The sequence below is a fragment of the Sminthopsis crassicaudata genome, chromosome 5 (assembly GCF_048593235.1).
Source record: "Sminthopsis crassicaudata isolate SCR6 chromosome 5, ASM4859323v1, whole genome shotgun sequence".
NCBI lineage: Eukaryota > Metazoa > Chordata > Mammalia > Dasyuromorphia > Dasyuridae > Sminthopsis > Sminthopsis crassicaudata.
The window spans coordinates 154,923,974-154,940,837 of NC_133621.1; the positions used below are offsets into that span (position 1 = coordinate 154,923,974).

Here is a 16,864-nt window from a genome sequence, read left to right on the forward strand (position 1 = left end):
GCCCTAAATGTGTGATTTGTGCCAAAATAATCTGACAAAATAAAACCTTTAAGCTTGGTCTTTTTCAAAGGCTGTTTACTGCAGACCCTTTGTAAACAATTGAAGTGAAAGTATTTGGTTTGTTTCAAGACATCAAAGTTCTAACCAAATATCCTCCACCAATATGTTATAGAATTTTTGTAAAGTAGAAAAACGTACTAGTAGATTCTTTTATAAACCATAAATTTTAAGACTGAATATTCTTGGCTTGCACACGTTATTTCTCAATTAAATGCCACCCCATTCCAAAACATTCAAAAAAACACGATAAGGCCACATCAGCAGAGAGACATGTCAAGGCTACTTGCTCATTGTGGAAACTCTGCTGATAGCAAGTTGTAAACAGTGCCCAGCTGGAGTTTCTTAATGATAGGGTGCACTGAAGCAGTCAAGGTTAACCATGCCCAGTATAATCTTTATAATGACCATGTGGGGGGGGTCAAGCTACCTATACATTGTAAATGTCTGAACTGACAGGAGCCAGTGCTTATTTTAGAATTACTCACATCCCCAGTAAAAGCCCAAATCATCTCCTTAAATGAGTAAGTAGCCAGTACCTTGTCTGAGGTCTACTTCTTGTGGCTGAATATTTACAGTTGTTATACTGGTTTGATACTCCAAACATAGCTACTTACATTTCATATTCAAGTAATGGATTAATACTATATTAAAAGCAAAATACAAGAGCCAGTTTGATTTAACTGAGTAGATCATGGAGTAAGGAAAACCTAAGTTTATGCCTTCTCTCAGCCATATTGATTATATGACTCAGGGTTAGTCAAAAAATCTTTCTAAATCTCTAAGTCATAGGCAAATTTTTAATCTGTATCTGCATTGGTGTAGGGAGTATCTAAACAATACACACATTGATTCCCCACATTGATGAAATTGCAGATTGGAATGTTGTTTCTCCCTCGAGTTTAAAAAAATGTATTATCTGTTTGTTTCTTTCTTTCTTAACATATTACCTAGTGGTGTAACCTGTTTTCAAAATCCTATTAGAATGAGATATCACAATGTATTTCCCTAATCTCTTAGCAGAACAGCTAGTATGCCCAGCCTGGAGTCAGGAAGACCTAAATTCAACTGGCCTGAGATACTTACTAGCTGTGTGACTCTTCTCAAGTCATTTAACCCTGTTTGCTTTAGTTTCCTCATCTGTAAAATGAGATAAAGAAGGAAATGGCAAACCATTCCAATATCTTTGCTAAGAAAATTCCCAAAGAAGTCAAATAATTATGAAACATTTCTATCAAATGTCCATGATTTTTAGTGAGATTTACCCATTGATAATTATTGAATTGTAGGTTTGTTAAGACCTATAAATGAGCTTAAGATATCTTATTAAGGGGCTGCTAGGTGGTACAGTAGATAGAGCATCAGCACTGAAGTCAGGAGAACCTGCCTTTAAATCTGGTCTCAAACACTTAACACTTCCTGCCTGTGTGACCTGGGCAAGTCACTTAGCCCCAACTGCCTCAGCAAGAGAGAGAGGGGACAGAGAGACAGACAGACAGATAGACAGACAGACAAATAGATAGACAGAAACAGAGAAATGGAGAGAGAGCTGTTAACAGAGAGATAGAGAGAGATCTCATTAAGCAAAATTTATAATTTTAGGATAATTTAGGCATCTCTAGTCCATCTCACATTTTAGAGGTTAGTAACCTCAGGACCTATAATATTTATAATTTATGAAACACAAGTCATATAACACAACAATTTATGATGGAATTAATTTAATCTGTAAGATTTAACATAATTATTTAAATTTACAAAGTCTTAAACAATGGAAATGTCAAGGATAGATATTAGATCTGTGATTTAAAACTAAAGAGAAGTCTCAGACAATACAATTACCACTACCAATGTAATTTGAATGCTGATTTGCTATTAAATTTCTTTGAAAGATGCAAAAAACACTAATAATTTAAGTGATTTGCCCATGGTCACAAAGCTCTCATTTTTCTGAGGCAGGAAATTTTTTTCAGTCTTTTTTATCTACTACTTCTTTTATTTTGATTTTGACTTTTAAAAAATAAAAGCAAAATTAATATCCAGGAAATGTATTGTTAGCTAGTGTGACAGTGCATAGAATGCTGTACTTGGAGTGAAAAGTTCAGATCATTTACCTTCTAAGCCTCAGTTTCCTTACTTGCAAAATGGGATAATAATAGCACCTCCAAAATTATTGTTATAATAAAATGAGCAAAAAGGCAGAAAGAGCTCTGACCACAGAAAGCTTTTTATGGAGACAGGGAAGAATAGACTCAAGCCTTGAGGATATTAAAGGTAAAACATCTCCAAGATGAAGCCTCAAAGGTGATGTGAGTTGCTCTTCAACTCAAAAGGCTTTCTTTTTTAAATAATTCAAAAAAGGATCTTAAATAGGAGTTTGAAGAAAAATGGGGAAAGGAACTAAGAGCTTTGGAAAAGGAAACAAAGAAATCATTTCTTAAATAATAGTTATGATGAAATGGAAAAAAATAGTTCCTTGAAGAAACAGAATTGTTGAAATGGAGACTAAGAATAACTCCCTAAAAGAGAATTTGTGAAATGGAAAAAAAAATCCAAAAAACAACTCATTTGAAAGTTCAATGGGCCAAATGCAAAAAAGAGGTAAGAAAGCTAATTAAAGAAAATAAAAATAAATTTGAACTGAAGAAATGCAAGTGAATAACTCAATAAGACATCAAGAATCAGTTAACCAAAACCAAAAAAAAAAAAAAAGAGAAAAAAATGGAAGAAAATGTAAAATATCTCATCAGAAAAACAACAGACCTGGAAATTGGTCCAAGAGAGACAAGCTAAGAATTATTGGGCTACCTGGAAACCACGACAACAAAAAAGAGGCTAGATTGCATTTTTCAAGAAATCATTAAGAAAAATTGCCTCATGTTCTAGAACCAGAGAGTAAAATAGCCATTGAAAGAATCCACCAATCACCTCCTGAAAAAGATCCCAGAATGAAAACTCCAAAGAATAATGAAACTAAATTCCAGAATTATCAGATCAAGGAGAAAATACTGCAAGTAGCCAGAAAAAAATCAAATATTTAGCAGGATTATCCAGACCTAGCAGCTTCAAAGAATTCAAAAGATTGAAGAGCCTGGAATATGATATTCCAGAGGGAAAAAAAGCTTGGATTACAGCCCAGAATCAACTCTTCAGGAAAATTAAGCATTGTCTTACATGAAAAGATGGACATTCAATAAAATAGGGGATTTTCACTTATTTTTGATGAAAAGATCAGACTTAAACCAAAAATTTAATCTTCAAATATGGAACTCAAGAGAATTATAAAAAATAAAAAGAGAAGGGAAAATGTTTTTAAAGGATAAAATGTTTACATCCCTGTTAAGGGGCAGGTCACTTCTCTAAGAGCCTCCACAGCTGTGGATCATAACATCTGAAGGAGTTGCAAAGCAGCCTTTGATGACACAGGTGTTGTGGACTGAGAATGAGATAAATTGGAGACAGAGGGAAGAGGAGAGAGGTCAGACAACACACTGGTCTCTCAGTCAGAGAAGTTAGAGAACAGCAATTGCCTCTCAGTCTCCTTGTATCATCCTCTCACAAGAGGAGATCCATTCTGGGTTGGAACTTCAGCAGCCACTATTAAGTGGCTCCCATGAACCAACACATCTCTATATGGAAAGATGATATATTTAACTCTTGAAAACTATATCTTTGTTAGAGGTACACTTAGAGGGTGAAGGCATAATTTGACTTTACTGTGATGATATAAAAACAAAGTAAGGGTTGAAAAATTATACAGGAAGAAGAACACAAAGGGGGGGGGTAAAATGAAGTAAAATTTATCACATGAAAAGGCAAAAAAAAAAACTTATTAGAATTGATTAAAAGAAGGGAGGTGGATGAGCATTGTGGGAACCAGATTGGACTCAAAGAAAGAATATCATATATAATTTAGTTTAATCCTATAGGGAAGTAGGAGGAGAAAGTAGAAAAGAAAGGGGGAGATAATAGAAAGGATAACAGAAGTAGAAGGGGAAAAGGATAAGAAATTGAGTGGGTATGTAAAAGGAGAGAAACGATTGAGGGTGGTGGTCAAAAGAAACACTAAGGAGGAGGGGAAAGAGAAAAAGTATAACTTGGAGAAAATAAAATGGCATAAATAAAAAGTTAGTTATTTTGACTATGAATGGGATGAACTACCTCATGAAACAGAAGCAGTTAGCAGACTGAATTAAAAGTCAGGATCCTACAATGGATTTATATCTCTAGATGCTTACTTGAATATAACAGAGAAAGAAAAGTTCAATGAATTGGTCATACAACTAAAAAAGCTAGAAAAAGAATAAATTAAAAAACACCAACCAACTAAATACCAAATTTGAAATTCTGAAAATAAAAGGGGGGACTAATAAAATTGAAAGTAAGAAAACTATTAATTAATAAACAAAACTAAGAGTTGGTTTTATGAAAAAAATGAACAAAATACATAAACATGGTTAATTTGATTAGAAAAAGGAAAGGAAAGAAGAAAATAAAATTGCTAATGTCAAAAATGAAAAGGATGAACTTTCCACTAATGAAGAAGAAATTAAAGCAATGGAGCTATTTTTCCCAACTGTATGCCAACAAATCTGATTATCTAAGTGAAATAGATGAATACTTACAAAAATGTAGATTGCCTTGATCAATGGGGGGGGGGGGGCTATAAATTACTTATATAGTCCCATTTTAGAAAAAAAAAATTGAACAAGTTATTGATGAACTCCCTAAGAAAAAATCTCCAGGGCCAGATGTGTGAATTCTATAAAACATTTCTAGACCAATTAATTCCAATACTATGCAAACTATTTGGGAAAATAGGAAAAGAAAGAGTCCTGCCAAATTCCTTCTATGGCACAAATATGGTACTGATACCTAAATCAGAAAGATTTTGGTATTACACTGGGATTACATACCAATTTCTTTAATGGATATTGATGCAAAAATCTTATATAAAATACTAGCAGAGATTATAGCAAAGTATCACCAGGATAATACACCATGAGTAAGTAGGATTTATATCAGATATGCAGAGCTGGTTCAATATTAGGAAAACTATTAGCATAATTGACTATATCAATAATTAAACTAACAAAATCATATGATTACCTCAATAAATACAGGAAAAGCATTTAACAAAATGCAATGTGTATTTCTATTAAAAAAAAAAACATTAGAGAGCATAGAAATAAATGGAGTTTTCCTGAAAATGATCAGATTTAAAACCATCCGGAAAATGTTATTGTTTGAAGTCATAACAAATCAACACATGCAAGCATGACTTGAGTGTTTTTCTTTCATCCTCATTGTGACTCCTATCTAGGAGATAGTTGTTATGTTGAATGAAAGCTCTACACTCTGGACAGTTAGCTTTATTCTTACATATTATTCATAATCTATTTGTTATATGATATTTTTGCCATCTGCTATCAAATGTGTTCAGATACCTGAATGAAGCTCCATACATATGTGAAAATCTGGGTAGACTTCATTTCCATGAATGAAAATGTTCATACTGTTTTGATACAATGTAAAGTTAAGGTTTATTTATTTTATTATTATTATTTGCTATAGGGAAACTGAAGCATGTAGATGTAAAATTCTACAGACAAGACCATGCTCCCAAATATTAATCCTCCTGAAGCTTAAACAACTGTTAAACAAGAATCCAATGTAAACTATAGATTTTTCCTTATAATCTTTGCAGCTGAAAGTCACAGATAATTGAATTTTGTCTTTATCTCTTAGGCAAAATTGAAAGTTATATTTGGCTAGTATTCCACATACCACAATTGTTATTCAAGAAAGAATGAATTTGTTTCCAAATTCATATAAATTCAAATAAATTGTGTTGGTTACCTAATACTACTAAGTTCCAACTTGTCTGATATTCTTTTTTTTAAATAACTTTTATTATATATTTTTATAATATTATCCCTTGTATTCATTTTTCCAAATTATCCCCCCCCTACTCCCTCCCCCCGATGACAGGCAATCCCATACATTTTACTTGTGTTACAATATAACCTAGATACAATACATGTGTGTAAATACCATTTTCTTGTTGCACAATAAGCATTAGATTCCAAAGGTACATGTAACCTGGGCAGACAGATATTAGTGCTAACAATTTACATTCATTTCCCAGTGTTTCTTCTCTGGGTATAGCTACCTCTGTCCATCATTGATCAACTGGAAGTGAGTTGGCTCTTCTTTATGTTGAAGATTTCCACTTCCATCAGAATACATCCTCATACAGTATTGTTGGTGAAGTGTACAATGATCTTTTGGTTCTGCTCATTTCACTCAGCAACAGTTGATGTAAGTCTCTCCAAGCCTCTCTGTATTCCTCCTGCTGGTCATTTCTTACAGAGCAATAATATTCCATAACCTTCATATACCATAATTTACCCAACCATTCTCCAACTGATGGACATCCATTCATCTTCCAGTTTCTAGCTACAACAAAAAGAGCTGCCACAAACATTTTGGCACATATATGTCTCTTTCCGCTCTTTAGTATTTCTTTGGCATATAAGCCCAGTAGTAGCACTGCTGGGTCAAAGGGTATGCACAGTTTGATAACTTTTTGGGCATAGTTACAAATTGCTCTCCAGAATGGCTGGATTCTTTCACAACTCCACCAGCAATGTATTAGTGTCCCAGTTTTCCCACATCCTCTCCAACATTCATCATTATTTGTTCCTGTCATCTTAGCCAATCTGACAGGTGTGTAGTGGTATCTCAGAGTTGTCTTAATTTGCATTTCTCTAATCAGTAGTGATTTGGAACACTCTTTCATGTGAGTGGATATAGTTTCAATTTCTTCATCTGAGAATTATCTGTTCATATCCTTTGACCATTTATCAATTGGAGAATGGTTCGGTTTCTTATAAATTAGGGTCAGTTCTATATATATTTTGGAAATGAGACCTTTGTCAGAACCTTTGCTTTTAAAAATATTTTTCCAATTTGTTACTTCCCTTCTAATCTTGTTTGCATTAGTATTATTTGTACAGAAACTTTTTAGTTGGATGTAATCGAAATCTTCTATTTTGTGATCAATAATGATCTCTAGTTCTCCTCTGATCATAAATTCCTTCCTCCTCCACAGGTCTGAGAGGTAGACTATCCTCTGTTCCTCTAATCTATTTATTATCTCCCTCTTTATGCCTAAATCATGGACCCATTTTGATCTTATCTTGGTATATGGTGTTAAGTGTGGATCCATATCTAATTTCTGCCATATTAATTTCCAGTTTTCCCAACAGTTTTTTCCAAATAATGAATTTTTATCCCTAATGTTGGTATCGTTGGGTTTGTCAAAGATTAGATTGCTATAGATGTACCCTTTTTTGTCCTTTGTATCTAATCTGTTCCACTGATCTATCGGTCTATTTCTTAGCCAATATGAAATGGTTTTGGTGACTGCTGCTATATAATATAGCTTTAGATCAGGTACACCTAGACCACCTTCCTCTGAGTTTTTTTTTTTTCATTAGTTCCCTTGCAATTCTCGACCTTTTATTCTTCCATATGAATTTTGTTGTTATTTTTTCTAGGTCATTGAAATAGTTTCTTGGGAGTCTGATTGGTATAGCACTAAATAAATAGATTAGTTTGGGGAGTATTGTCATCTTTATTATATTCGCTCGGCCTATCCAAGAGCACTGAATGTCTTTCCAATTATTTAAATCTGATTTTATTTTTGTGGCAAGTGTTTTGTAATTTTTCTCATATAATTCCTGACTTTTCTTTGGTAGATGGATTCCCAAATACTTTATACTCTCAACATTTGTTTGGAATGGAATTTCTCTTTGTATCTCTTGCTGTTGCATTTTGTTAGTGATATATAAAAATGCCGAGGATTTATGTGGATTTATTTTGTATCCTGCCACTTTGCTGAAATTTTGAATTATTTCTAGTAGCTTTTTAGCAGAGTCTTTGGGGTTCTCTAAGTATACCATCATGTCATCTGCAAAAAGTGATAGTTTGATTTCCTCATATCCTACTCTAATTCCTTGAATCTCTTTCTCGGCTCTTATTGCCGAGGCTAGCGTTTCTAGTACTATATTGAATAGTAATGGTGATAGTGGGCAACCTTGTTTCACTCCTGATCTTACTGGGAAAGGTTGTAGTTTATTTCTATTGCATATTATGCTTACTGACGGTCTTAAATATATGCTCCTGATTACTCTAAGGAATAGTCCATTTATTCCTATACTCTCAAGAGTTTTTAGTAGGAATGGATGTTGGATTTTGTCAAATGCTTTTTCTGCATCTATTGAGATGATCATATGGTTCTTATTAATTTGATTATTAATATGGTCAATTATATTAATAGTTTTCCTAATATTAAACCAGCCCTGCATTCCTGGAATAAATCCTACTTGATCATAGTGTATTATCCTGGAGATGATTTTCTGAAGTCTTTTTGCTAATATCTTATTTAAGATTTTAGCATCAATATTCATTAAGGAGATTGGTCTATAATTTTCTTTCTCAGTTTTCGCTCTACCTGGTTTAGGTATCAGTACCATGTCTGTGTCATAAAAGGAGTTTGGTAGGACTCCTTCATCCCCTATTTTTTCAAATAATTTATATAACATTGGGGCTAATTGTTCTTTAAATGTTTGGTAGAATTCACACGTGAATCCATCTGGTCCTGGGGATTTTTTCCTGGGGAGTTGATTAATAGCTTGTTCTATTTCTTTTTCTGAAATGGGACTATTTAAGCAATTTATTTCCTCCTCTGTTAATCTAGGAAGCCTATATTTTTGGAGGAAGTCATCCATTTCCCTTAAGTTATCAAATTTATTGGCATAAAGTTGGGCAAAGTAACTCCTTATTATTTCTCTAATTTCCTCTTCATTGGTGGAAAGATCCCCCTTTTCATTTGTAAGACTAACAATTTGATTTTCCTCTTTCTTTTTTCTGATCAGATTTACCAAAGGTTTATCTATTTTATTGGCTTTTTCATAAAACCAACTCTTGGTTTTATTTATTAATTCAATAGTTTTTTTACTTTCAATATTATTGATTTCTCCTTTTAATTTTTGTATTTCAAGTTTAATATTTGGTTGGGGGTTTTTAATTTGGTCTTTTTCTAGCCTTTTAAATTGCAAGCCCAATTCGTTAATCTTCTCTTTCTCTATTTTCTTCAAATAAGCCTCTAAAGATATAAAATTTCCCCTTATTACTGCTTTAGCTGCATCCCACAGATTTTGGTATGATGTCTCATCATTGTCATTATCTTGGGTGAAATTATTAATTGTTTCTATAATTTGCTCTTTCACCCAGTCATTCTTTAAGATGAGATTATTCAGTTTCCAATTACTTTTTGGTCTATTTATCCCTAACTTTTTACTGAATGTAGCTAATACTACTAAGTTCCAACTTGTCTGATATTCTTTTAAAAAAAGTCTCATTGTAATAGGAACTTTGGGGCTTAATGGCTTTAGAGATCTTAAGTCATATGTTTATAAAATGTGGTAGCTAGCCAATAAACTAGGACAACTTTATTATGTCAAACAGAAAGGTAGATCCTTTTTGGCAGAACAATGATAAAAAGAGAGGGAGAGGTAGGGAAAATTCATCATATATATCTTTTTACTAAGAGTATGAGTAACATTTATTTGGCTTAGACCTGCATACAAAAAAAAATAATAATAAGTGTACTAAATAATGACCATCTCCAAATTTACTGCTCTTCCCATTTTGATTTACAAAGGCTACCTGGAATATGAACTAGATATTATAATGAGGTTTTTATACAAAAATGCTAGTTAATTTTTCCCTAACAAATATGCTTTTATGTTATGGATTTTGGTAAATTGTATTTCATTCTTTCTTTTCACCATCTTCTCTTCAAATTGTGTTTATATTACATTCTTCTCATCTTATATTGCAGGGTTTTTTTTAAATCTTATAAAACACTGAGAAAATTAATGTATGAAAATTTTGACTCAGTCTTGGAATTAACCCTTTACTCAACTGCCTAATTAGATGGAAGCATAGCTTTTAAATTTCATATTAACATCTCTTCATGGGATGTATAAAGTAATGGTTAAAATGAAAAATTTATTTTATTTATCTTATATGTTTTTCTATTTAAAACTTCGATTATAGAAAAAATTAGATTCAATTTCATTCAGATTTATAGTATGTGTACTTTGGACTGAATTTCAAACAATAAGCTGTTTAGAAATGATGCTGATTAAAAAAAATCTTAAATCGCAACACAGCCTTGGCATAATGAATGTCTATTTACAGTGTGTTGACACACTATGATTTGAGAAGCATACAACATTAAACCCTTATGTTCTGGAAAAATTTTTTTTTAATTTCTTATGTTCCCATAGGACTGAAGTGTTTTAGTGATAAGCAAAGTGAATACCACAAACCTAGAAATTAATTCTCTACTAGGTCTTGTTTAAGAAGCAACAAAAAGTTGCTACTTCTCCACTGTATATCCTCTACTGATTGTACAAAAGGTGAAATTCTCGCTATTAGAATTAGTTTTTGATTCAAGATTAAAGAGTTATAAAACAATTCTATGACACAGAAAGGATGAGGACTGAACCTCCCAGCAATTGAAAGTAACTTTTTTTTATGTATGACCAAAAAATGTTGCTTCCAAAGTCTGTGCAAAGTTTGAAACTAAACTATAATTTTAGAGGCAACATCATAAAATCAATATAGGTAACTCATAGAAAACAGAATATTGTCTTCAGAAGATTGTCATTTGAAAGCACATATTGCATATGCTGCAGAAGAACTTAGAATTTGTATTGGTAGGAGTTTCTTGATATAAAATTATAGTATTACAGGTCCTTTCTGTCTCTCATGATTTTGTTATTACATTTATAATATATGCATATAAACATATCTGAATATATGTAATGTATTTATATATATATATGATTATACATACCTATATTATAATATATATGCACATACACAATAACAGATAGTAAAGTTCTTGACTCCTAGAATGCTAATCCTTCCTTGTAGATTGTCTTCTATCTAAAATGAAAGCTCCTTCTCCTGATTTTATTCCCCATTTTCTTTGAAAGCAATAACAACACCTGTTTTAAGGTAATCTTGGAGTAGATTTGGATATACTTTATTAATTACTAAAACCTCAACTCTTATTCATTAATCAGTCAACTGGATCTTTACCTCTAGTTAATTAATTTTGTTTATATATTTTATTCTATGAATTGGAGAAACTTTTTTTTCTCCCATAAGCCTTTTTGCTTCTTTCTGTGTATATTAATATACTTAATATACTAATTTTAAATAAACATTAATTAGTGGCTTTAAAATTTATTAATAGGATAACAACTTCAGAAAGACATAAATATTTCTTAACTATTTTTGCTGTGGAAAATATCATAGCCAAAGTGTCTTAAGAATATTTTGATTATTTATTTACAATATAAGGATAAACGTAGGCTTCTCAGGGATAAGTTTTTTTTTTTTCTCTCAGTCTTTCTCCAGCCAAAGCAGAATTTTTTTTCTTTGCAAATCACAGTTAAAACTTCCCATACTCCCAGACTTCTAGTATATCAAAGTTAAAATCCACACTTTGTCCACTCCTTTAATCACCAAGAATCTTGGAGTCTTCATGATTCAATAGTAAAAGTTCTCTTCTTACCTTGTCCCATCTCTCTTCTTAGATTATAAATATTTTCCAATTTTGGTCTTTAAATTTTCTGATCATTGATAACAATTCTATCCCCATTTATTCTCTTTCTACCCAGGGTTTCTGCTTTTCCTCAAACACTTCTAGAAGATCTTTTTAGACTTCTTTTGATGGGAGAAATTAATATCACTTCCCAAAATTTACTCCTTCATAAAAAATCTTTGAATAGTTTATCAACTTATATTTCTGGTTGTCCTCAATATTCAGCTAAAATTCCATCTTCTGCAAGAAATAGTTCCTGAACCTTCTTAATGTTATTGATGTCTTCCTAAGATTGACTTTAATTTTCTTGTGTTATCTTCTTTGTGTATACTTATTTATATGTTGTCTCCCACTCTCCTCACCCAATGGATTATGAACTTTCTTTTTTTAAATATATTTATGTACTTTCTTTTATAGCAATTTTTTTTGCCTTACTTTGTGTCTCAAAATTTAGCATATTGCCTGACACATAGTAGGTACTCCCATCAATTCCTGTAATATGTAAATGACTATCATTTTTATTTAAAATTCTAGCCTTCACCTCTCCCCTCATCTTTACTTCCAAAGTTATCAGCATATAAGATATATTTGCTTATATGAAGTTTATCATCAAAAACTAAGCAGTTAAAAACACTGGGTTTAAAATTTTTCTTTGCATACATACCCCTTCCAAATCTATCCCCTCTAATAAAGCTTTCATGCATTCTTACTTCTTTATCAGTACTAAAGACTCCACTGTTTTCTGAGTTCCAGAACATAACCAAAATGAAAATATATTAAATACCTTTTCTTCCACAAATTCTCTGTGTTTTTAATCAAATTCTTCCCAAGTTCCCTCAGTTAGGTTTTTACAAATTAAAACATTCTTTCAGACCCATCTTCATAATTAAAATTCATATATCAGAGAGTCATCTTTTTACTGTTTCATGTTTATTTTGATCCATCATTATTGCAAAGAAAAGACCACAGGTTTATTTGACATATATGAGGTCATACCTATCAATCCACAGAAACTTTGTTAATGTATATTAAAAGTCTAAGTTTACTATATCCGGATCCCCATTCCCCCCTAAAAAAAAATTCCCTTCATTTCATTCCCTCTCAGTTAACCTATGTATGGTACTGAATAGGATAAGTTACTAATCATTTAGTGATGTTATAATACCTTTATTACAATTATATAAGACAGATGATAGAATTTTAATTTTGTACTGATTCCAAATTCCTTCTTTGAAGAATGGATCAAATTATTACTATCTTAAAAATCATTTTTCAATTTAATTCCTTTAAGCAAACTTGTATTTCTTTACACATGTGTGGCTCCCATTATTTCCTATGGAATGTATACATACAGAAAAGCATAATCAAATCTAACTGAACGTTAATGTATCAATGTTACATTCCATATGGGACTGAAGTTTTCATGATGATATCTTTCAGTACTTATTTTATTTTTATGAACACTGAATTACTTTGCAAAGTTTTACTTTGTTACATATTTAAAATTACAAGCAAGGAGAATGAGATTTTTAATTGATCACTTAACTTAGGGGAAGTAGAGAAAGGAAAAAAGGAAGGAATAATCAATTAAACTAATTACATAAACTTCAAAAATAAGCAAAGAGTAGGCAAACTGGAATGGGGAAGAAGAAGCCTTGAAATTAGAGTTGTAGTATATATGTACTAAATATATTTAAATGTGAACCAAATAGTTCAAAAAAATTAAATTGTAACAATGTATAAGAATACTAAATAAATACTAAAAATACATATGAAAAGCAAAAACACAGATAGAACCTAAAAAAAAGGCTGAAACAAAATTTACTCTACATCAGACTACTACTTGCAATCATTATATCAAACAATGCCAAAATAAAAACTTCCACTATATATAAGAATTAAAAAATAAAATTATGCCATGCTTAAAAAAACTTATTTAATCAACCATTATCAATAATAAAAATAGGTTCACCAAATAGCATAGAATTTAAATTATAAATAAAAATTATCTGAATTGAAAAAATGTATAGCTAGTAATATAGTAATTATAAGAAACTTTAATATTCCTCTCTCAGGTATGGATAAATTTAATGTAAAGGTAAAGAAAAAAAGAAAAATAAAACACTAAGCAAATTGTTGGATAACTTAGGGCTAAAAGATTTATTAAAAAAAAAAAAACAACTCTGGGTATGGGATCTTAAGTGTACACCCACATACATATACTTTATTTTTTCAGTACAACATTGCTCTTAGAATATAGAAAACTACAAATAATTAGCAGAAACTTTAAACATGCCTTATAGATCACCATGTAGAAATAGTGATCAGTTTGGAGAATATAAGCAAAAGACAGAACAGATACTATTACCATGTCCTAAAGAATGTATGGATTAAAAAATATAACAGAAAAAAACTATATAACGAACAACAATAATGATGATAGCAAATCAAAATTTCTAAGATTCAAGTAAAGCAATCTTTAGAGAGAATATATATATATGTGTATATATACATATATATGTATACAGACATATATATACACACATAAATATATGTTTAGAGAGAGAGAGAAATAGTCTTAAGAGCATTCATTAACAAAATAGAGAATGAATAAAAATTAAACTATTTTAAAATTAGAAAGTATGGTAATAACAAATCTAAAATAAGCAAAAAAGAAAATTTGAAAACCTGGTAAGAAACATACATTATAAAAGAAAAAATACTATAGAACATATAAAACCAAAAAATGATTTTTGCAATGACTAATAAAATTGATAATCAACCAAGACCTAACCTCTTTATCAGAAATTAAATGACCTCTGCTTCCCTTAAATCCTCTTATATAATTAACAAAATAAAACTATGGCAAAGAGGGACACATTTAGAAATGAAAGATATGATCAAAGGATATGAACAGATAATTTTCAGATGATGAAATTAAAGCCATTTATAGTTATATGGAAAATTCTCTACATCACTATTGATTAAAGAAATGTAAATTAAAACAACTCTGAGGTACCACCTCACACCTCTCAAATTGGCTAAGATAATAGGAAAAGATAATGATAAATGTTGAAGGGGAAGTGGGAAAACTGGGATGCTAATGCATTGTTGATGGAGTTGTAAAATTATCCATTTCTATAGAGCAATTTGGAACAATGGCCAAAGGGCTTTAAAACTGCCATACACTTTGACCCAGCAGTGCCATTACTATGTCTGTATCCCAAGGAAATCATAAAGGAGGGAAAAAGACTCATTATACAAAAATATTTATAGCAAATATTTTTTGTGATAGCATAGAATTGGAAAAGGAGTGGATGCGTATCTATTGAGGAATGGCTGAACACACTGTGACACATGAAGGTAATAGAATATTATTGTTCTATAAAAAATGATGAACAAGATAATTATAAAAAAGCCTGGAAAGATTTACATGAACTGATGCTGAGTGAAATAAGCAGAACCAGGAATACATTATACACAATAACAGTAAGAATATGCAATGATCAATTATGAAAGGCTTGGTTTTTCTCAGTAGTTCAGTGATACAAAGCAATCCCAATAGATTTTGGACAGAAAATGCCATCTGCATCTAGAAAAAAAGAACTAAGGAGACTGAATATAAATCAACACATGTTCTGTTCACTGCTTTTTTCTGCTTTTTTTTTTTTTTAATCTCTCCCATGATTTTTCCCTGTTGCTTTAATTTCTCTCTCCCAACATGATTCATAAAGCAATGTGTATTAAATATAAATAAACTTATTTAAAAATTATCAATAACAATATATTTAATTATAATTGATATACTTCACAAAATTATGCTAAAATATTAAGGTTAATAACTGAGGCTTAATGTATTTTAACAAACATTTTCAGTATAAGAGTTCTGATTTTTCTTGTTTAATGCATATTTTATACACACATACACATCAGACTACTGATCAATTCTACTTTCAATTCTATCTTAATATTTAAGTTTTTACTGTTTGGACATGTAGACATTTATTGTATTTAATTTATACTTTAACATATGCAACATGTATTGGTCAACCTGCCGTCTTGGGGAGGGGATGGGGGGAAGAAGGGGAAAATTGGAATAAAAGGCTTGGCAATTGTCAATGCTGTAAAATTACCCATGCATATATATTGTAAATAAAAAGCTATAGTAAAAAAATTAAGTTTTTAGGAGGAAAAAAAATAGATCAGACACATGGAAGCCTTAAGTGACTTCTACTTTAAATACATCTATCTTTCATCTGTTCATAGCAAACATTTCAATATAGTATTAAGCATCCAGAAACTAGTATAATAACTGGCTAATGTTTTTACTATTTACTGTCATCCACCTCCTACCCATGGGTTGATCTATTGGTTTAACATTGTGCAAACTCAGCAGTATATTTCACATCATTTTAAAAACAATACTTCATCCCCTTGAGAGCCCTTTTAGCTATATTAGAGAACTGGTTTCACTTAAACATTTGTATCAGGACATTAATACCATTAGCTAACCAAAGATGGTAATGATAGACCAAAGTTTCCAAGGACATCAATTTTTCACCCTGAATGTGTCTACATCTAAATTATATCTCTTGCCCTTGGGAAGCATGTTGGCATTAATTAATTTAATGTGGGAATTTTTATATCTACAAAAGAATGCTTCCTTGGCTGTTTTAGTACCTTGAATGTGAAAAGTAGTATCCATATAATAAAGCAAAAACAAGGGGTATTTGCTGCCTGTCATGAATATTAACAGCTAAAATAAGTGGTTCAACATTTGGTCAGCCTATTTTCTAAAAATATAGATTCTTCTGGCATAAATATCAATGAAAGCAAAATTAAGGGAATCCCTAATTACTCATAGCAATTCTTGAGATTACCAATAATTTTTAGATTTATCTATTTTATTCCAAAAGAGAGTATAATAGGCAACTCTAAAGACTTTTTTTTAATTGCTAAAAATATTTTCCTCAGATCATTTGAAAAAAATAGACAAGGTCTTTCAATATTTTAAAATAAAATTTATTCTAATTCCAATATAAAAATATTTCTTTAAAAAATTCTGGCCTACCTTCAAACTCCTGAAAGTAACCATCTTGGTAGTCTGAGCAAAAAAAA

General features: G+C 31.0%; 1 protein-coding gene across 1 annotated transcript in view; it reads right to left on the reverse strand.

The window, feature by feature from the left end:
* SEMA3E (semaphorin 3E) overlaps nucleotides 1-16,864 on the reverse strand; it is a 352,963-nt gene that overhangs the window by 215,906 nt on the left and 120,193 nt on the right. Inside the window, exon 2 of the mRNA XM_074268509.1 lies at nucleotides 16,818-16,850. Within this exon, the coding sequence (XP_074124610.1) occupies nucleotides 16,818-16,850 (33 nt within the window). The remainder of the gene's footprint in view (nucleotides 1-16,817; nucleotides 16,851-16,864) is intronic.